Source organism: Colletes gigas, unplaced genomic scaffold, assembly GCF_013123115.1.
Source record: "Colletes gigas isolate AHSC1104 unplaced genomic scaffold, ASM1312311v1 Colletes_gigas_Sc00013, whole genome shotgun sequence".
In the NCBI taxonomy this organism is placed as follows: Eukaryota; Metazoa; Arthropoda; class Insecta; order Hymenoptera; family Colletidae; genus Colletes; species Colletes gigas.
In genome coordinates, this window is record NW_025106642.1 from 1640901 (window position 1) to 1663918 (window position 23018).

Genomic DNA, 23018 nt, shown 5'->3' on the forward strand with positions numbered 1-23018 from the left:
GAATAGCTAGGTCGTCAGACTTCCGTTGGCCGTGACAGCGGCGCGAAACAGAGGTGTGCATTAACGGAGATCGAGGTACCGCGCGCGGAATCCAATGAAACAGAGGCAAACAGAGACGGATGAAACACGGTGGGATAAAACGGACGTGCAAAAAACGCGGAAGAGAATCGTCGAGAACGCGGAACGTGGATAACGAAACGAAGAGTCGAAACAGGACTGGCGAGGTGAGAGAGAGAGAGAGAGAGGAACGCCGAGAGACAGACGGATAGGAACCAAGGGAGAGGGACGCAATTTGAGCGAGTGGCATCAGTCGGCGGGTTTAATGAGGTTAGCTGCAATTACATGCATTAGTACGACATGACGAGGGCAGCGGACCCGACCTCGGTCCTCTGGAAGAGATATTGGATGTATGAGCCTGGCAAAAAGGGGGTGGTTCGGGAGGGTGGAACGCGGAGGAGGACGGAGAGGCGAGTGTCGCGACGAGAGAACGAGATACAGCGCCAAAGGAGATACAAAGAGCGGTGGCGGGGGTATCGAAGGGATGACAGAGAGGGCGGTGCAGCGGCACAAGGGGGTGGCGAGAGACGCGACGAGAATAAAAAAGAAAAACGAAATAAAAGAGAAAGAAAGAGAGGCAAAAAGAAAACACGGAAGAAACGGGGCGAGCTCTCGGGTAAAATGCGTTAACGCGTTAGCCGTTAACGCGGCCGTGTCTGGGAGCGGTGCGCGCATCCGTGCAACGACACAGAGCGGAGCCGAGCGGAGCGGAGCCGAGCGGAGAGGCCACCGCAGTCGCGGCAGGTAACGCGCAAAGTCACGCATCGTTGGCCAGCGATCAAACGACAAACACCGTCGGCTTGCCGCTCCGCTGCGATAATTCTTTGATCGCTCGAAAAGATACACCGACGAGTCGACCCTCTCTCCACCCTGTTCACCGTCGCTCTCTCTCAGCCCCTCTGCCGTCAGCGACGGCGCAGCTACACACCCCCGTCGACCGGGGGGCGGGGGGGAGGGCGAACCCGTCGAGTCGGATAAGCGACGCGGCCGTGTAAGTTGATGCTTCGCGCGGAAAAAAAGAAGAAAGAAGCCAGATAGGGAAGCGGAAAAAAAAATAGAGGAGAAATACACCGGGCGCCGTTCATTTAGCCCCCGTTTACCGGCGACGGCTACGAAATCGCGCGAGCCACGCTCCAGTGGCTGCTCGAGTGCCCCGCGATCCACGGAACGCCACTTTATTCGAGAAAGGACTTTGCTTGTTACGTCGGATGTTTCCGATCCGAAGAATTTAAGCGAAGGGCGCGAAAAAGACGCGGATCAACCTGATACACAGGGATTGAAGCTGTTGGGTAAATTGTTGGGACCATTTTTAAATAAATGGTCCCAATGGGAACTCTCTCGCGTGGAAAGTACCAGGACGTAATCTTCCGTTTGTGCAACGTACGCAACGCAGAAGATAAATCTTAATTAATAACGTATTAATGCTCCGAAGGGGTAGATGTTTATCGTGAGAAAGGGAAAACTGTTTTGCGAACGTAGGATATTAAGACCTACTTTTCCAGTTATGAGGCGTTAAAGAAGATGAAGTTGGCAAGAAGTTCGTTAGCCTGCAATCAATCAGCTGCCAGTGAAAAACCACGGAAGCAATCAGTCTTCTAATAGTCAGATAACATTCGAGTCAGTTGTCTCTCATCAGTCAGGGAACGTACGAGCATTTGGATTCCTAGCTGGAGTACCTACACCAGGTTACAATTTAATTTGCCACATCCTGACGGTACAACTTTGCTTTCATTGGCGGTGAAGCAACGTATTAACTATTTTGTAATAGTTTGCCATTGCGTATACGATAATAATATACGCGCAATTAATGTATTTATTTTATTTTTCTATCGAGTAACAAAATTGCTAGGTATGGCTTAAGTGAAGAGATTAACAAACGCCTCTATGAGACTTTTTACTCCGTTATTTCAGTATTGAAACAGGTTCGAGCGAAGAATACTTATACCTTGTGTATCCATATGCATGCACGCGTTTGATACCGTGTAAATATTCAATATCGCCACAAAGCGTGGAAACAACAATCATGTAACAGGCCACCGTACCACGCAATCCTGAACTATTCAGCCCTCGCGACATTAATTTGCCGTGAGAGCAGCCGTATGTTGCAAGTAATATCACCGTTCCCGATTCACTATCGCAGCCATCGCCCATTCATCATTGTACACGATGTAACAGAGCCGATATTATTTTTGCAAAGGGCGACATCGAATCGGTGCAGCGGGGAATCGGCACAAAGGATGCTTTCGTTTACGATAAAGCGCGAAGAATGAAATTTCGATGAAAGCATCGGGCCAACGACGCCGGGAAAAAAAAAATCGGATCTCGTCGAGAAATCAGATCCCAATCGGTTCTATATCGGAGCATACTAATGCGCGCGTAATTGCGACGTGGCTAATAAAGAAATGGCCGGCAGGCGACGCGGATATTATTGTAGAAACACGGAACGCGACGGCGGGTGACCGTTGCCAGGGATAAACCACCCCCATTGAACAGTTTTGTTCGATATTAACGCGACAGAGACGCGCGTTTTTGCGCGGCTGGGTCCTCTGTCCGCGGTATTGTCGGTCGATACGGATTTCACGACCGGAGGCGGCATTCTCCAGAGAGACAGCGTACGGCACGTCCACGTTTGATACAATATATAAGCGGTCGGATTGGACAGAGAGCCGTGGGGGGGGGGAGGGGGTCACAAAGTAGCATTCTATTGACAGAGAGCTCGACGCTCTCCGGTCCGGCGGTGATTATACTTGGTGATCATATCGCTCGTATATTGACAAACAGCGATACACAGAGAGAAAGGGAACAGGGAAACAGAACGAGAACGGGGAGGTGGAATCATCCCCATTCCCGGACGCTCCCGTTTTCCTTTCTCCGCGCGTCTACGCGTTCCTATCTTCCTCTCGCTCGGTTTCCCGTCCTCGTCGATCAACCCCCACGGGTCTATGCGCCGCTGCAACCACCCTCGACCGTCGAGGGTGGCCGGGGGTGTGGTGGCCGTTCCCGTGGACGCTTCTCGTGCACCGGTGCACACAGACCGCCCACCCGGCGACCCACAATACGCCGCTAATTCCCATAAAGCGCCGACCGATACGCAAATGGACAAACGCACGGACATATATACGCATCAAGCGCCCCCGGCCTGGCCGCTCACCGGCCAAACACCGCACGCCATACAACCCCGCACCCTCCCACACAAATCCCCTCGACCTCCCCCCCCCCGCCTCCCTACCCTTGTTCCCGGGTTCTAAACCCCGGCATTCGCAGGTTGCATATCGCGGACGGACCTCTCGTCCCGCCTTTGTGGATCACCATACCGTGTAATAACGACACGGTCGCGCGGAAATGCGCCGCGATGTCTGGTTGGATTCCCTCTGCCGTGTTTAACCCCTCGTGTTCAAACTCCCGGCCTCTCAGACGTTGTACTTTTCGCGGGCCAAGAACGGTCATCGTCTCTCTCGCGGCTGAGTGCTTTGAAAAACGCACTTACTGACTCGTGAGAAGGAAGATTTTATTTATTCGCCCATCGAGGGTTCATCTATGGGTCGAGCAACCCTTCAGTTGGATCCAGTGATGTCGAAACAACGTTTTGCTTGCTCCTGACGCATCAGTCACGCCGTACTTTAAAGTTGAATCTGCTAGAGAATTTTTTAATTTCAATTCTTCGATCTTTACGCTTGATTAATTTTATATTGCAATCGAATCAACGAATTATTATCGATGGTACGCTCCTTTAGAAACGGTTCCATGCGCAGGATGTCCCAGTAATCACGGCGGAATGAATCACGACTTTGACACCGGCATAAGTAGAAACAGTGATTAGTGGTCAGACGCGCCGAACAAATATTTAATCGCGCGCGTATTCGACTGTTCGTATTCAATTGTCTCGGAAACCAAGCATCGTCTTCGACTTATTTTTTCATGCAGAATCACCCCACCCACACCGGTTGCACGATCACCTATACAACTTGCTCGAGGGAATAAAATAACTCTTGAGACGCTGAGAATAAACGAGCGCAGTCCAATGCCATTGTTGGCATCGACAACTGCATTCAGCGATTTGTTCTTACGAGAGCGGAATAATCTGCACAGTGATTAGAATAATTAAACAATGATTAGAGGAAAAATAAATTAACAGAATTCGATGAAGGTCAGATAAGTGCGAAGAAGGTACCTTGGTTATAATAATCGACAAATTGCGAGAGAACTCATCCGTTCTTTATGCGTCATTCACGATTACGTGAATGATCCAAACGATAGCGGATCGAATCGCACAAAATTTAGCAAATACAAGGATAATTTCTCAACTCTAGAATCGCTGTTAGTATTTACACGATCTTTGACGCCGAGATACCGGTGGATCGTAATTAATACAATAGCAATTAATTGCACAGTCGTGCGCAGCTCGGCATTGCCATCGAACCGCCTCGAATGTCGGCTTTAATCAGCGGCACGTAGCACGCGAAGATAAATGGACCGACAGAGAGCGAAAATTTCATGCTCACCTGCAGCAAACCTCGCGTAGAGTCATCAAATATCTGTGCACGAGGAAGGTCGAACGTGCCTGACCAGGTAAGAAGGAAGGTCGCGGCGCCGGTGAATGGGGGGCCCGATGAATGAAGATGGTTCGCATGTTCAAGGGTCCTCTTCCGGTATCCCGTCAAGGACGCGTTTCAAACGCCACCGACGAGACCCACGGTTCACAACCGTCGATTCTCGTCCCAGCATCTCCATCGTTCCGTAAACCAACTTTTCCCCCGGTTTTTTGCGGAAAATACGAGGTTAACGGACACACGATTCTACCTAGCTAGGAATAATTTTCTCCATCGAACCGCTCGACTCAAAACAGTTAACTCTAACTTCGCCTACGAAGCCTTGCAATAAAAAAAAAATTCATGCTCGAATTGCTAACCGGTTGACTCTGGATCGGCCCAATTTATTCCCGGGAAATAATGGAGAACCGTCGCCGCCAACGACGAGAACGCGAACCGTACACACCCGTGTACACAGCGGCGAGCAGCATCCCCCGATCTCGCGATATTAAAAAGTATCGGACGAGGACTCGCGGTGGGTACCTGGAGCGAGTAAACTCGCGGTAAATAAAAGACGAGCAATCGTGAGGAGTGCTGCTAGGTCTGGGTGTTGCAACCGAGGTCTGCACGGTCGGGCCACTGGGCGTGACAATATGCTCCTGCACAGGTGCAACCGAAGGTATAGGTCCGCGGAGGCGCCTCGGGGTAGAGGAGAGAGCGTAGTCCTCGCCGCCCACGCGATCGGCCGGCTCGCTCGTGGAGAAAGACAGGGAGTCGGGGGAGGATGCAAGGAAGGCAGGCAGGAAGGAAGGCGAACGAAGGAGAACGTAGCACCGGAGAAAGGAGCGCGCGTGCAGCCCGTTTGAAAGAAGAGGTTAGGCGTGTAGAGACCCCCCCTGCTGCCCTCCCCCTCCTCCACTTCATTCTTCATCCTCCTCCCCCCCTCGAACCCCTGAAGAAGTGTGTGCGTTCGAAGCGGATTTGTACGTGGCCGGCACACCTGTGCCGATGCAGCATGGGCACGGAGTCGCATAACAGGTGGAAAGGTGAAAGAGGGAAAGAGAACAAGGGGGAGAGACTGGGGTGAGAGCGAGAGGGGGACCGGAGGAGAGGGAGATCCCCACTCGACCCCGAGACCGCCGACTCGAACATTACTATACGCCCTCCGGGACCCGAGAGGAGGAGAACGCTGAGACTACCGCCTTCCTCCTACGTTCGCCTCCTCACTCTCTCTCTCTCTCGGTCGCTCAGTTTGCTCCTTTTCGCGCTAACAGCCGTGCCTCTCCTTTTCCTTCACGGTCGCACTTCCGTTTTAACGTCGGGCCAGACTCTCGAGCCGCCTGCCGCGCAAACGCCGCCGACAAACGCGTTTTCACTCGGTGCCGATGAAATGGCCGACGAGAAAACGTTCTCCACCCTTCAACGCACCGACGCCGCGACGCACGCTCGCGACCAGATCTCTGGAGACGGTTCCGCGACGCTCTCGAAACCCTCCGCGAGTCTGCTCGCTTCCGGGAACTTTTTTCAACGGCGTTCTTCAAGCCCTCGCGCGCGCATCGCGGAGGCAGAGATTAGGCTAAGGGAATAAGCACCGTACTGGGTCAGACGTTTCAGCCAGCGGGAGCGAGAATAGGCTCGGGTTACTACGGAAAATAATATACCACGGTTGCGTCACACCTTTGACATTTACAGTAATCCTCATTTTAATCGCTCGAGAGGAACCGTATAAATACTCGATGAATTATGATCTTTATCCTTTAATACCTCGTAAAATATCGAGCGTCGGAGCAAACGACCAAATAGTTTTTCCATCAATTTTACGTAGCAAACGGAACATGTTTAATACACATTCGTCCGGTGACATTTTCATTTAATCGTCGTATGCAAATACGCTACGGGTTTACTCCATTACGCAAGTGTAGATGAACAGATACAAAAATTAAAAAATGAATAAATAAGACGTGGAAACGCGCAGGAAAAATAGAAATATGTATTCCTCTTGGCTGTACGAGCAAACTCGACCAGTAAACAAATTTTCAACGTTTCGGCCAATGTTATGCTGCGGGATATTTATCACACAACAGATAAAAGATACTAACTGCATAATTACGTAGAAAAAAAAACTGTTCGTATCCATAGTTCCAATAGCAATGTTAACGAGTTACGACCACATTTTCCTGTACATTGTTATTTATATATTCCTAATTATGTGATTAGCAAGTTTCTATCTTTCCGTTAATTTCAATTTGATCCATTTGTACTTATCGTTTCGCGCATTAATGTATACGCTTCTTTAGTTATAATTTCATTTTTCTGAAGAAGGCCGTCTCCGCTGACCGGAACCTCGGGGGGGAATTTTATTATCAATAATGTTTGCTCAGACCACCAAAGAAATTACACGTTTCCACTACTTTTTATCACAGCATTTATCTGCTCGCGATACTGTACAAACGTACTGGCAAATTAGTTCTAACTTATTAATTATTCCTATAATCGCATCGTATCCGTCTCTAAATAACTCTCAGGGCATTAATTTCTCCATTCCGTCCGGGGAAAACGGATGTTACGGTTAATAAGAAATAATCCGTTCCCCAACGAACAAAGCAAAGTATCAGATCGTGTTCGAACGATCGTCTAATAATTACTGCTGATTACGATTTCGTTTGGAGGACGAGGCAATTGAAAATCCACCGTGCAGGACATCGCCGCCATCTGTCGCTAATTCGAGGTCCGAGGCTGCGCCACCGATCGGTCCGGAGGTTTCGGGAGCGCGGTCGATCCACCTGAACGAGCCTGTTTGCTTAAACGCGTTCGTAGAATCCCGCCTCGGGGCGAATTTAGCGGGATATCAGGTAAGGGAACGCATCGTCGTCCGCAGCACGTAAATGACCGGCATAATAACGGTAATACGCCGGGCATTATCTGCACGCGCCCGCATTTTTGCGGGCAGACAGGTTTCTCCGGGGTCTTCGGCGATTCCTTCCAGCCACGGGGCCGTTTCGCTTCCACGCGATGACCCGCGGTTTTCGAGGTCGCGCGAACCATCCAGTCATCGCGATACCCGCCGATAGCATTGCCGCGGGGACGTCGATTCGAATCGGCGTCGCATTGTCCGCGCGATATCTCCTCGACCGACCGAACGATCCTCTAAAGCCGCATTCCCACGCGATTAACGCAAGATTTACGGACGTTCGACAATTTTTTGTCTCGCTCGTATCGACGGGCTTCTAATTTCCAACAGTGTTTTCTAACAACGACACGCTGAACTCCGTCCTTATTCCCGCTAATCGATTAATTACGCGCCCGTGTCTCTGATTCGCGAGGGACATTATGCTTACTTCGGAGCCCCGATCCTTATCGTTCGTTTCTGTTATTGTTACACAAGCAGATATCGTGTCTCCTTCGCTGCGATGAAATTAACGACCGCGTTTAGCGAAACAGTACACGGGTCTAATTAGGAACTAATTGTGTACACGATAGCATTTAATTGCTACGATGTTTGTTTAACCTCGGTCACTGGTATTCCTCATCCAATAACTTGGATTCGCCGTTCGCTCTTGATACGAACAACGAGAAAAGGACTGTCGTGTATTAGTAGCTCCGCGAGGCTAAAATAAACGTCATAATCTAACGAGAACGAGTTGGATCGCGGGTCTGTCTTAACGGCAGACAAATTAATCGGCTATTGATAGCTCCTTTCCGATCCCGAGTGAATTCGAATCCGTACATAAATTTAGAACATCTCTGCCGATCAATAAATCTCGCGTACGCGCGACTGTGCATTTTGTATCGGCGATATTAGGTTTGCCAACCGGCGGTGTCTCAGACAATCAATTTCCCTGCTGGCCTCGATTGGCCAAAAATAGTTCCGCCCAGGTAGCCTGCATCGGACGTGTTCACCTCGTCGAGATCCATGACCCGCGCAAAACGCTCCCTCGAGTCACGCAATCGACCAAACGATCGTACTTCCGCCTTCTCCCAACTCCCGCAACAACGTTAGAGAATTTAAAATGTAAATACGGGGGCGAGGAGTCCTACCTTCGACTGATCCTGCTGTTGCAGCAATTGTTCCCTGAGCAGCTGCAGCTGCAGTATCATCTCGGAGAGCCTTCGTTCCTTTTCCGCGAAGCTTTCCGCGCAGAGGACCCTGTGGAGGGCCGAGGCTCCGTCCTGCTGGACCTGTCCTTCGGTGTTCTGCATTCTTCCGGAGGCCGGGGGTGAAGGCGGCACGCTGTTCGGCACGCTCGCGACGCCTCCGCTGTAACGTAGAGCATCGGTACCACGGTCAATTAGGCTGGTTGGCCGTGGACGGGGGGAGGCAGAGGGTGGTCGGTCGGAGGATCGTGCGTTGTCATTTGTACGGATAAGAGCGGAGAGTGGGTCGTGGGTAGATCGGCCGGCCGCGTGCGTCGATGGGGGCCATTCGCGTGCGAGCAAGAGCTTCCGGCGCTATGGAATGGAATAGCAGTGGTCCGCGGCGTACAGAGGGCTGGGAGCCAGGTGAATAATAGATAGGGTCGCGGCCGTGCAATCACGGCAGCCCGAGTGTTTGCTCCCGTGATGGGGTCTTCTCGCTCCGACAACCTTACCCTCTCGCTCCGTCCCACGTGTTTTTCCCACCCCTGTGGATTTTTTTCTACCCCAAAGTGCCCTCCTGGTTTCCCAGCCCGGAGCTCTCCGTTCCTCTTTTATGTCGAGGAAAATGGACCACGAATAAGTGATACGGGGACGCATTGTGCCAGCGTGGCCAGCCACCGCGATGCCCCGCGCCCGACGACCGCACGGGATAACCCCGAAGGACGAGACTAAGGACGAAACCGACCTGGGCGCGGGCTTCAAAGAGCCTTCGTTACGAATCTGGGGCAATATATGGCGTTTCTTATGGCGTCACAGGGTCACCGTTAAAGGGACCGTCGAATTTTAACCCTTCAAGCGCGACCTGCGTCTTCCGATTCACGAATCTTCGCCACTCCTTGACGCTTGACCGTCTATTCTCACGTTTACCAATCAAATTTTACCGCCCAAAGATCGCGTAGGAGATCTAACAATTTATTCTAATATTTTTCCTGTGGTTAACTTCTTTAAAAATTGCAAGGGGTTGGAATTTTTGCAGAGTCGAGGTACGCGATTCTTCCCAGGTAAAATTTCCCAGGTTATTTTCCAGTGCCGAGTGTGTAGAAGTCAGAATGCAGCGACTACGAATGCATATACTTGTGGACTTCTTAAGGGGCGGGTCAGTGTGTCATGGAAGCCATAGTTTTTGGAAGACAGTAAGGGGTTTGTGGAGCTTTAAAAAGAAGCTTTAAAAAGAAAATGCACGTTAAAAGACTTCCTTGAGTAGACATACACGAGTGCACTTTCCGTGCATCAGGGGTACCTTCAAAACAGACTTTCCTAGAAAACGAACCTCCGTGTAACAGAATTTGTTGATCTCTCGAAAACGAATGTATTCTTAAAAACGACGGAATTAATGGAGTTTGGAATATCAGCGTGCCAGCGACCCTTGCGCCAGCGGGATGCTCAGCTATTTCTCAGTTACGACGGTCATTCGAGAATAATAATTCTGCGTGGAACAACGTGGCTTGCGAGTTGCAAATGAGCCGAGCTCGAGAGAAAAGGGGGAAAAAGTGGGCAGCCGGGAGAGAGCCCCGGCTAGAAATGAATTCCGCATTGTGCGCGAGAATTTAATTAGACGTTACAGTGTGCACGTTTCTTGTGGCTCACCGTCGGTGGAACAAAAATCGTGCATCATGAAACCGTTACTTATCGAGGAACGTCTTTTATCCTTACACGCTCATGAAAGACCCTTGCTGTGCGTGGCTTTCTTTCAGCCGATAATAACGCTCGGTGGGCGGCTACAAGATTCTATTCGCGCCTGTTGACCTCAGTATCAGGCAACAAAAGGCTCATTCTGTTACTATTATCATCTCCCGGCAAAGACATTCGGAGGATTTAGCTTTCTGACCGAGCCAAGAATAAACTGTTGCCGCTTGCATGCTTCTTTTATCACTCCAATTTTACAACTAACTCTATTTTCGGCCACTACGCGGTTTAAGGTGAGACAGGACACGCTCGATGAATAATAAAAACGTTCGTTTCGTCGGTGGATCGTTCCCCAACCTTGACCCGTCAACCGTTTAATTCGAAATCACTTGAAAAATAACAAATTTAGCAAACCACGAGATAACTCGTCCGTCGAGCACGAAATCTATTGAACCATCGAGTTTGACCAAACGATGCAGCTTGTCTCGTCGAAGATAAAGGCATCTTCGCTCGACGAATTAACTCGTCTTCGTCAATTAGCGTGTCGATAGCGATCGCGAGAACACTGTGCAATTATTTGTACAATTATCGTGCCACGGTTTGTAATTTAATTTCGAGCGCGTGCAATCAACGTCTTTTAATTCTCCGACTATTCTCGGCCGGCCGCGTTAACGTAACTTCGGTTGAACATACATCGGTTGAACGCTCATTATGAAATTGATACTTTTATCTTCGGTATGTACTCAACTTATATCGTTAAATGCCCGCACACGCGTGCCACGCATGGTGGAAGTTGGCAAGCAGATATAAGTATCAAAGTAGAGCGTGTAATAATAATGCGCGCGTTTTTAAAAGCGACGGGCCAGTTTTAATTCCTCGTGCGGCTCTATTTGTGGAAACGGTGTACCTTCGAAAATTGCGTTTGCGATCCGCCCCCCGCGCATCAACGAGCATAGATTTTTTACTCGATTTGTATTCTTCCAAGGCAGGAAGAAGTAACAATTAATAAAAGATAATATTTGAACCGTTCGTTAACGAGCGTTCATCCGGATAGAGTTACGTACAGTGAGTCACGTACCCGTACAGATGACACTGATGTATTCATTTATTTAAATCGCTCCTGACAGGACTTAATTCATAATACAATCGAAGGAAGCGAAAAACTATATCAAGAGTGCGAAACGAAATGTTTTTTCATAAGATGCACCGTTTACCCCTTATTTCAATTTGTGTTTACGTTCGTAAATACTGGCTGCTCGCATAATTTGCTTCTTGCTAGCGTTATCCGATTCCTGATCTTGCTATTTCTGGTTTCTATAGAATTATTACGACGCCTGCGATGAGATCGAGCACTGTATGCGGGAGATGCATGAAAAAGTGTTACGATCGAAAGGAAACGATCGCGAAACTTTCGATGCGTTCTGGATTAAATATAGAAGACGAACTGATCGTCCGTAACGTAATTGTTACGAATTTGTGAAGTAATTAAATATTGTTTATCATCCCTCGTGGCCCATCTCAGGTTTATAAACGATCACCATAGACGAGAAGCTTTCAATTTCTCCCAATTATTTCTATTTCATAGTCCGTTTATTTTTTGGTCAAAGTCTCCCTATTATTTGGGGGTTAAATAAAATTCCCAGTTCTCATCCGTGTTCCCCAAGCGTGCACACATCGACTGTCGACATTCTCCGGGGCGAGGATGAGCGAGTGAAAGACCGAGAGGACGATGATTCCCATCGAAAGCGACGCGTCACGGTCTTCGTCGGTCATTACGAAGGCTGCAATTTGCTCGAAATCGCGGATAGCAATCGGCCGTTAAACAAGTATTTTCGACGCGGGTCCCGTTATTTGGCCAACGGGGCGGGGGATCGAGTCCAGAATTGAATTTAATCCAAAAAATGGACGAACGTCGCGTAAGCGCGCGTCGTCTTATAGTTGGCTGAATTTTGAACGAAATTTTGGCTTCGACGCCCGGCTCGGTGTGGGCAGCGGACTGACACGATTCCGTCCGCTCGTTCGCCGTTGCCAAGTTCACCGGTTTACTTTCAATGATTACACGTTGCCACGGATCGCATTTTGTCGCGATTCGTTAATTTTTCGCCGACAATTCCGCCCACGCGCCCCTTACTTCGTATTAACAGTCGACAAAGATTCCTCTTTAATAATAAAAGTCGAACGTCAAGCATTCCATTTAATTTTAGTCAAATTATTGATTACGATTTTTCACGGAAAAACAATTTCGGTAAGGTTGGTTTCCCCGCAAGCACCTTGGGATCGTTGCAATTAATCTCGCGTGGAAATAGGCTCGCGATATGCAACGCGACGATCGCAATTAACCACGTGCATATAATCTTTACTCTGTATTCTTCGACTTTGTACATTGTGTGGCTCGGCGGGGAACAGAAAAACCTCTACCGTCCTCCCGATACAAAGAATCGATTCATTGACGGACCTGATTACATAGAGCAATTATTATTACGTGACCGCGCGATACCGTTGAATGTAGACTAATCCTTCGTACGATTAACTTACACGCGCGCGTACGCGTCGTGACTGGCCACAGCCTCGCGATAAGTACGACTGGTTTTACTTTTTTTTTTTTTTGTCAGAGTTTTTCGCTCGTACGCGAATAAAGCGAACACAAAACCTGCAACACGACGCTGGAACGTGGCGGCTCGTGTAATTTTCAAACGAGCCGGAATTCATAAATGTTAATGCTCTTCTGGCGCATCGCGCAGTTTATCAAACTTTTTCAATCGTGGAACAATTTTCGCGTTGCAGCGTATTCGAGCTGCTTGTCACTACCGAGCAATCGAGTAACTCGTAAAAGAAAAATTTGATCGATCGAATACAGTCGTCGAGTTTTTTCGAGATTTCTGCGTGAAATCACGTGCTCGATTCCCCCGTGTTTGGAGAACGAAAAATGCGGAGAAATCAGAAACAGTGGCTCTGGCGCGTTTCTTTGTCCCTGGGCCGAGAAGTCGGATATTTTCAGGCTCTCTGTGGAGCCCTTGTTTTTTTTGCCACGACCCTCTCCCGGCTTCCGACTTCCTTTTCGCTCGCCTCTGTTTCGTACTTCGGACGGACGTTCGGTAACGAAGACTCGGTTAGAGACGCGGAATCTGCGGATCTCGTCGTTCCTCGAACAATGGACGCTTTTATGGGCCACTCGCGGGGGCCAAATTTAAGTCGGACCGCGGCTGTTATTCACGAGGCCATTGATGCAACCGCAGGAGTCGTTTCGACCGAAGATTACCGATACGGAAACGGTCGATTCTCTATCTATATCTATACAGATGGAAATCTAGCGAAAATTATGCTAGAAAATGGATTTCCGTAACCCTTTGTCAAGAGCCCGTTCGTCATGTCCCATTCGACATTTTTTCAAGTCCAAACCAAAGAGATATCGTACACGTGAAAATTACAAAATACAACAACAGTGTAAATAAAACACTTAAAAGCGTTGAGAGCTGCTGGTAACAAAATTGAAATATAATTCGGAGTGGAAAGGGTTAAGCCGAGCTTTCGATGGAAAATAACACAATGTAATATAAACTACTCCTGACCCGAATTCACAATCAACCGTAATTATTTTTATTTGCCGCTCGTATCGTGCACACGCGTTGACAAATAATAAGAAAGAACGATTAACTTCGCGTATCGCCGGTTGCGTTATTCTTTTCAGCCGTAAACAAATCGTTTTGCTCGATTGTAATTATTTGGAGCATGATTTTGTTCTCCGGAGACGTTTTTTGTGGGTAAGACAGGCTCGTCAAAGGGATTTCAAAATGCCGCCAACGAGAGGTTTTCCGAGTCCCGATCGGTTCGTTGAGCGATAACCAATCCCAACGATATAAAGAGAAACGAGATCCGTTTTTTTTAATCTATATTTACCGGTTATGTAAAATATTGGGCACGCGATAGTGCTGTAAAGACAACGGCAGATTAAAATACGATGATTGCAACACTGTAACGAATCTACAATTCCAATTACGGCTGGAGCACAATATCAACTAATTAAGAAGAGATACGTTGCGTAACCGATGACGAGTGGCATACGTGATGCTGTTCTCGATTTCGCCGCGACTCGCGGAATGGAGAATCTGGGAAACAGGAAGGAATACTCGCCAGCGAAGGAACTCTCATTTCCCCCCACCGATTAGGTGTTTCCTGGCACTGTTTAATTAGTATCGCCCACTGGGCTGGCCCGAATCAAAGAAAGGAACACTGGCAAACAGCTAACGCGATCTATCCTTTTGCTCTTTTGGAGCTACGTTCACAATAAGACACAAATATTGTAGGTTGAACTTTGCAACTCATGCGAACATTTATCCTTGATATTGTAGCCAATGAAAAACTATGCTAACCGTCAGTGAACAAAAAATCTCACAACAAGAAACGTAGTCTCAGAATTTCAAAGGTTAGTGCCATTACAATTACAAAGTAGAAGATATAAAACAACGGATTCTCAGGTGACATGTATTGTGATCGGAGCTGGAATAATGAAGTAAACCAATCAAAGGATTTTCCATCAGCATATAATTCCGTAAAAATTATACCGACTGCAAAACTAGATCATCTAACTATGCGCATATTTGGAGCACTAAACTATGCATCTCTCGAGCGAATATCTCCTCAAGGTCTAAAGACGATTAAATCTTCGTAGCAATAAATATTTTATCCCCGTTTCTAAACACTATGCATCCCTGTCCCTGCAGTGTACCTTTTATAGTTTTAGAAAAGCTTTCAGATGAATCAGGAAGGCGGTATTTGTTGTGTATTCAGCGGACTCTTGAGTCAAAACCAACCTGACCTGTATGTGGGTCAGCGGACAATGAATCGAGGTTAGGTTTCGACAAAAGCATTTCAGCCGCAGCTCTCCTCTCAGAAATCTGCGTAGCCTTATGTTCTATTCAGCTTTATATCCTGTATTTGTATTCTCATAATTAAATTGTCGCAAAGCTATTTCCATTATGTTCTTTCACTCGATTTTACCTTACTTTCCCCATATATGTACAGCTTACGACAATTCGAGAGGGTCTATAGTAATTTCTGCAGGTCATTCTGGCAATTCGGATAAATATAATACGTTTAAATCCTGTAGGGAGATCGTGAACGCAAATTGAAAAGGAAACATCGAGGGAAAGAACTTTCGCCCCCTATCGACCGAAGGACTATGGCAAAGACCGAAAGAATGATTCTTCGAAAAGAAAAAGGAAATAGAAAAAATTGTCGATGAGCCAGGGTTAAAGAGGGTTGCCGACCACCGATTTAACGTCACCTGAACTAACCAGTGCGCGTTGTGTCCTGTGGGGGTGGACGACGGCGGCGGGGTAGTCCGCCTGTTGTTGCTGGTATCGTCCTGCAGCGACAACGACTCGCTGTTCATCTTGCAGGTTAACCTCTTCAGCACGTCGTCCATGGATCTCTTGCCGCCCGGCGTGGCGCTGCTGCCGCCGTTGTTGTTGTTGTTCTGCGTGACGGTGTTGTTGTTGTTGTTGTGATGAGGGTGAGCGGGGTAGTAGGGGTCGACGGTTAAGGGTGTGGGCGGCGAGCCGCACTCCGAGGAGCTCGCCGGTTCCACGACACCACCGGACGAAGACGATGTGTTCGTGTGGTGATGGTGATGATGATGGTGGTGATGGTGGTGGTGATGGGGGTAGTTGTAGGGCGTAAGCGTGTCCTGGCCGGCGACAACGATCCTCTGTCGCTTGCTGGTGCGCAGGGAGTTCGAGGATGGCGAGGGCGAGTCCCGGAGATCGGGCTCGCTGGTCGTCGCCGGTGACGAACACCCGGACGACTCGCAATCACCGCCCCTCGGATGAGGGTAGCACTCCTCGATCCCGACGGGGGTGGTGGGATCCTCTTCGCCGACGGCTGTCTCGCCACCGGGGCCACCGGTCACCGACGAGGTCGTGTCCTCCTCCTCCTCGTTGGCGCCTGCCACTGTACCCGTGCCGCCCCCGCCCTCCGATAGCTTCGTTGGTGGTGACTTCCTCTTTGAGGACATCCTCAATCTGAAAGCGAAACGGAAACGTCCAGGTGAGTTTGTTGCACGCTGTGATCTTCTGCGATTCGACCGAAGGAGAACGGACACGACCCACCGCTCGGGACACGTCGATGTCCCGAGGCTCTAAAATGCTTTGTCCCCGTTTTATTTAACCATAGGCGATACAAGGAGCACTTTGTTTCCTCGTGACGCGCGGTTACGTAACGGCTACAAAGTTGCTACCGTAATCGCTCCGGCAAGAATTATCTTCCGCGAGCTAGCCTCGTTACAATTCATAATGTATTGGTGCATGGTAGCAAATGTCACGGTTAACGACACGGCGACTTCGAGCGCGGAAAACTTTTACTTCTTTCGCCTGGATCTACCGAACAATCGCAGAGCGGAAGGGTCCAACAGGAGACATTGACATTTTTGCAGAATTCCTAACCAGGGACTTCGACATCGTTTAAAGCAAACAAGACAGTGTACCATAATTCCTAGCATCTTATCGAACGCGTCAAAGACCATCCCCCTACGGTGGTCGTTTGTAAACGCGTTTAAAGGGTGGTCCGGTTTCGGGAGAAGCTACGGAGAGTGACGATTCCTTACCAGATGACCCTCGACATCCGTCGAACGGTCCGTCTGAATCTCCATCTGTCGTTAATTTAGCACCTAACCCGGACCAGCCCAGCGGAGCCTGGTCCACTCATTTCCGTCTACAAATTACCAAATCTAAATCCAAATCGCAAACGGCGGCGCACGTCCCAAGGAGCGAATCGGATTACGTAATCGTACATGAGGCGCAATAATCGAGCGCGATTATTGAGCGTGGATTATTATTGTTGCGCGCGCGCGCGCGTGTCGTAACGCTCTTTCCATCAATCGGCGGAGATCGCGAGCAGGGGACGCGGGGATAAATCCGGGGAAAGAATATACGCGCCGGGCGCCATTATCTCGCGACTGGCCAAGCCGACCGAGGTTGCGGGGTCAGAAGTAGTGATGGGCATTCGAATCTGTGTCTCGAAAGAGATTCGAAACTTTGGAAACTCCCGAGTTTCGAATCGCTTCGCGTTTACTCGATGCCAAAATCACTTGACACCGTTGGGACAATTTCGTCAGTGAAGTTTCATCCTGATGGATCTTGAAGACTTCGTCGAGATTCAGGAATTTTTATAGAATTTAAACACCAATCGAGATTTCAAGATTCTAGACTGAAAGAGTTAAATGACAGATCGAAGGTTTTCTATTTTTTTACGTTCTTAATAGGATAATGTTGAAATTAACGTAGTTTATAGAGACTGTTTTTCGCCACGATGCGCATCTTTGCACACGTGATCGGCTCGCGTTTTTTTACAGAGACCCGAATTACGCGTGCATTCGTGCACACGCGTCACAGCGAACACGTGCTTGCTCGCCACGATATGCATGTGACGAGAAAATCGTAACGCGATAAACGATCTCCGCGATGACTCGGTAGACCAGTTGCCAGTAATTTAAAAATGCAATAATTAAAAGAATTTTACTGTAAGTATTTGTTTGGATTTCCAAACCCGAGTTTTATGGTAGAATCGCGTGATACCAGCTACTTTTATTTAGATTTCGACATGAAACTCTACGAAGGATTAACGATCGGTTGGCGTCTAAGTCTTTGTTATGTTTCTATTATTGTTAAATAAATTATATTTGCTAAATAAATCAACTGCGCGAACGCTTTGGGATTCATCAGCATTCATAGATCTAGAGTCATATTTCGGATTTCTGCGCTAATTGTCTGTTCGAATAATTTATACGCGAAAAATGCAAAAAAACTGGCATCTAAGCACCGAGGGAGTTTCCATTTCCAAGTCGCAATCGTTTGTTATGAAACATTAATAAAAAATAATTGCTGGGTAACATTTTTAAAAGTGGCCTACTTATATACGGAAGAGAGAGTTGTTGTTTAATGCACAACGGGTTTCGAATAAATAACTAGCACGCTTCTTTCGAACAGGGAAACTTGGAAAATATAGATATCGATGGAATTTGAATCAAATATGCTACTAAAAGGAAACCAATACAGATATTCAGAGATTTGAAAATCTAGATGAATAATTCTAAATACGTGGCTATTTGCCCATGGTAGGAATAAAAGGGTTTTTATATCGAATTGCTCTAATATCGACAACGTGTAATCGCTCGTGGGTATTTCCATGTGGAAGTAGATGTTATAAACATTGATACTAGCAGTCATCAATGACTAACGCAGCATGAATGAAAAGCTGACCGACATGGCGAACGCGCCCAGCTAGCTCGTATGGGACTGTATACATATAGTCGAAAGTCCATCGCGTCTTCGGCGACCCCGGAGACACGATAATGATAGAATCGTGCCGAATTTCTCCTCTGTCTCGGCCACATGGCGGAGAAGAAAGACAAAACGCTAGGCCATTCTCATCCGTCAGATCTGGATCTCTTAAACACCAATTGTTGCGTAAGCGAAGATGCTCGTAGTTCGAATGTCCTTCGTTTTAGCCTTTGGCTCCTCAGATAAGATATCCGCCAGAAGTCGTAGTACTACGTCAGAGGCAGCTTTAATTCGTGAAAAATCTCAATACCGGGCTAAGGACACCGAAATTTTGGAAGGTGAAGGATACAGTGGTTTGTTAGGGATCCAGGAAGCATCAGAGACTGAAAAAGTGGCGTCGGATTTTGATTTTTACGAAGCTCGGTTCCTGGGGACTCGTTTGGCGAGTCTGCACTCGAATGTTTAAGATTAACAATAGACGCATGCCCCCCATAGTACAAGTTTTCTAACGACTACATACATTTCTAACAATTTATGAAAACGTCTGGATAACAACACTCGGTGCTTTGAGATTGATGCTGAACGATATGTCTGGAAATTCGGGTGACATATATAGGTGGTTGAAATGTTGATTTTGGCAACGTTCACGATCGAGACGTGCCTTATTTAAAGCGTATAATGTCTCCATTGTCTCCTCTACAACTGATCTCCGAGCCTGCCCAAATTATTCAGAACTGCATCTACCCTGTTCGCCTTAATCTTAATTAGCATTTTGAAGACTGTCCTCTCGGGGGCCCGCGATACGAATTACATTACCGATCGTTCTTTAATATTTTCAAATTAAGGCCATGTATTCGAAGAATCCATCTAATAAACAGTTTCCTATCGTCGAGCAGATTGATCGAACAATTCGTATATAACTGAATTAGCTAAATTTAATTCCTTTGTATTTTAAAACCAGAATCTAAACGTTTCATTCGCTACAATTCTGCCAAAATCCGTCTCCCACGGTTTTAATTCCTGCTGAGATTTATACGCGTTCGAAATATCAAAATATCGTCGATTATGACACCGATATAATGTTTCTACGATAAACATTCCACAACGCGGGATATTTTGGTTGCAGCGAGAAATGCGGAGGAAAATCGAGCGAGTAACGACCGTCCAAGTCGCGGTACCACGCACGCGCACGCGCCAGAGATAAATTTCGCGCGGTTCTATCATTGTCGCGTTGTCGGCTCGTTTCTGCATTTCCATTGTCTAACCGTGACGGACGCCGCGCGTTCTAGATTTCCACGCAGCCCGTTTTCGTCGTCGCCGAGCGACAGCTCGAAACTCGTCGCTATCCTTATACGAGAAGTATTTCCGTCGCGAGAAAGAGAGAGAGAAACGACCACGACGACGACGACTCCGAGCGTCGGTGTCCGTGTGTTCACGGCGTGGCGTAATTACTTCGCGAAACGCAGATCTAAGACTAGACCGTCTAGGAGGCGGAACAAAAACAGAGGCAAGCCGGAAAAAATATATTTTTAACCGCCAGATGCCGTCAAGGACCGGGTGACTGAAATCACACCGGAAAACGATGAAAAAGCACGCGAGCCGCGCCACCGACAATGGACGAATTTGTTTCTCCGGACGGACCCTGACCGGTCGTTCTCGTCGCGATAAAACCGACGACTAAATAAATTCATCTTCCTCCCTTCGCGCTAAACGGATCGATCCTTGCCACGTGTCCATATCTCAACCCTTAACAGGATGGTTGTCTCTATCGGTGTACAAATGTACACTTTTCAACCCTCCCTTTAACACAAATCATTCTATCTTGATTGTTTTGAAGATGATCGTAAACGTAATAACAAATCACTTGTTATGACTAATTCCAATGTCGTTGAGATTATAACTGGAAACTTAGTTCCTGGTAACAGTTTTTACCGTTTCGGTATATTGAATCTTCCTCCGATCGGGAACGAAGGCGTCCAGCTAATTGTCACGCGGATCGAGAAATTCGGCGAACACGGAGTCGAGCTGCGATCGTAGAAATTAGCGAGACACGGTTCGAAGTTCAGAGCGTGCACGGCTGTTCGACAGTGCGTCTGATAACGGGCCGACATCGATAAACCATGGGCTCATCCATTGCGAAGATAAATCACCGGATCTCCCCCTTTCTGCTCCACGAGTGCTCCCTCTCTTGCTGCCATGCAATCTCCATTCATTCAGATACCGATTCATTAACATCGCGAAATGAGCAATTATACGAGTAATTTTTTTTCTCTCCGAGCCTCACGGCCCACCCCCGCTCCCTCTTCTCGTCCTTTTACCCTGGCTTGGCCATCTTGATTCGATTCTTCCAATGAAAATGTCGCGTTTTATTTCGTTTTGCTCTGTTTCCGTCGTCGATAGAAAGAACCCGTGCACGACTGCCGGCGGAAACGAATTTTCTCTTTTCTCTTCCTCCAAAGTTTCCTCTTCTTTTTTTTATCCGAAATCAACCTCTCGCAGCGACGCTTCGAACCCTCGGAAATGGTTCGAGCGCGATGCACTGGCCGAATGCAAGGTCATTTTGACCAATCGAAGGAACGTATTAAATTTAACCGGAGATTTCTCGAGTTTCGGTAATAAGGAAATGGTCACGGTCGAGTCAAAATAGCTTCGAACCCCTCTGTTCTTATCTCTCGTTTGCTTTTTTTCATACCTGACGTCGTAAATCCTAGGCTTCGTGTTATTATAACCGATAATCGAAAGAACAACGAGTTACCCAACGGGTCGAGGGGACAAAAAACGACAGATAGGAGAAAAATATGAAGCAAACGAAAAATGGTAGGAAACGGCGTGAGAAAGAGAAAGACGTACACGCGTCGTTGTTACGATTATCGTAAGTCATTATGAAATTACTCGTTCCCGGAGCCAAGTATAGTAAACCGAAGCCGCTTCGACGCAATTATCTCGCGCTCACGTTTTGATGTACGAGCGGCACACAATACTCCGACTTATCGGGAAAGGTCGAACATCCCAGTTACGCTTACTTCGTAGATAAATTATCGTCGGAACCGATGTTATTGGTTGCGTTTGAAATCGTAGCCAAGCGTTATCGCCCAACGCAACGGTGATCGGTGTTATCCGTAACGAAATTCGTTGGAAAATCCTGTCCGGCTTCGCCCACGTTACAAAAAGATTTCCCACCCTGATACGCGAACCTGCTATAACGTTATGGCCTGGTCAAAATGACTGAGAACTTTGAATTCAAAGTTTGTCCCACATTCGAAAGGGTACGGATACTTTTGGAGCCCACTGTATGTAAAGGATGATGTCAACTTTCGTGGAGACAGAACAGTGTTTCTTGTTTAAGTTCTCGCGATCGTAGACAGCGACATGTGGTTGCAGTTAAAACAGTTAGACTCTTCCGGTTACGGGGTCTGCCCTATATTCGCCTTGTATTACTCTGCCCCATATATTTTTCGAGTATACGTCGTTTTAATGTGAAAAAACTATCGATCTTACGTTTGGATCGCCTCATGGCCGCACGATTCAACTCCGATCACGCACTGATGCACCGAAATCCAACACTCGCGAACCCGGAGGAACGATTTTCACCGGCAGAATCGTCGTGGAACGACGATCCGTCGAACTCGGTTACGTACGACGCGACACAGCGTCGCACTTGTATTTAACGCGAAAATCGTGTTTACGATCGGCTCCCCGGGCTTGCCCCTCCCCACGGCCCGCGCAGCCAATTAAAGGGCCTGCGTAACCGGCAGTGAAATTTTTCGACGCAGCGCGAGGGCCTGGCGAGGCAACGTAAGCCGACGCTTGACTTTCTATTAGTGGCACAATGGGAGCGTGGTTTTTTGGGGATGCAGCATCTGTTCGGGCTCAAGTAGCCGGGCAGGGGTGGCTGTGGCGTGTTTCGGTACCGGCCGGCCAGGAGAGGGAGGATTTCCAGCGGCGCTGCGCGATTCGAGTCGACTTCCGTCACTGCGAACCATCCACCGACACGCCGATGCGCCACGAAACGTTAAAAAAGAACACGAGCCGAGTTGTACGCGTTCTGAACTCGATACGATTGACCAGAAGGGAGGATCGCTGGCGGGGGTGGCGGAGCTGACGAGTCGAAGGAATTAAATGAAGAGATAACAGGCGCTGGTCGAGGCGTGAAACTAGGAGCCAGCGATCGCTTTAGATTTTTTTAAATTCATTATATTCTCGTCGGCCGATGGGAACGGGGAGTGCTTTCTAATTAAGTCCGACCACAGCTGCGCTGATTACACGCGCGAAAGCGAGTGAACCGGAGATATGCGCTATTGACTAATTTAGCGCCGTCGAGGCCCCCGGTGCCCTTCGAGGCGCGCGTACAATACCGATAAGAGATCATTAATTTACTTTCTCGTATTCTCTG

At 48.0% G+C, this 23018-nt stretch overlaps 1 protein-coding gene across 1 annotated transcript in view; it reads right to left on the minus strand.

The window, feature by feature from the left end:
• The window catches only part of LOC122399532 (transcription factor SOX-5), a 66809-nt gene that overhangs the window by 25652 nt on the left and 18139 nt on the right, over positions 1-23018 (minus strand). The window contains exons 2-3 of the mRNA XM_043400276.1: positions 15644-16369; positions 8625-8844 (exon numbers count right to left, since the gene is read on the minus strand). Of these exons, the coding sequence (XP_043256211.1) occupies positions 8625-8844; positions 15644-16369 (946 nt within the window). The remainder of the gene's footprint in view (positions 1-8624; positions 8845-15643; positions 16370-23018) is intronic.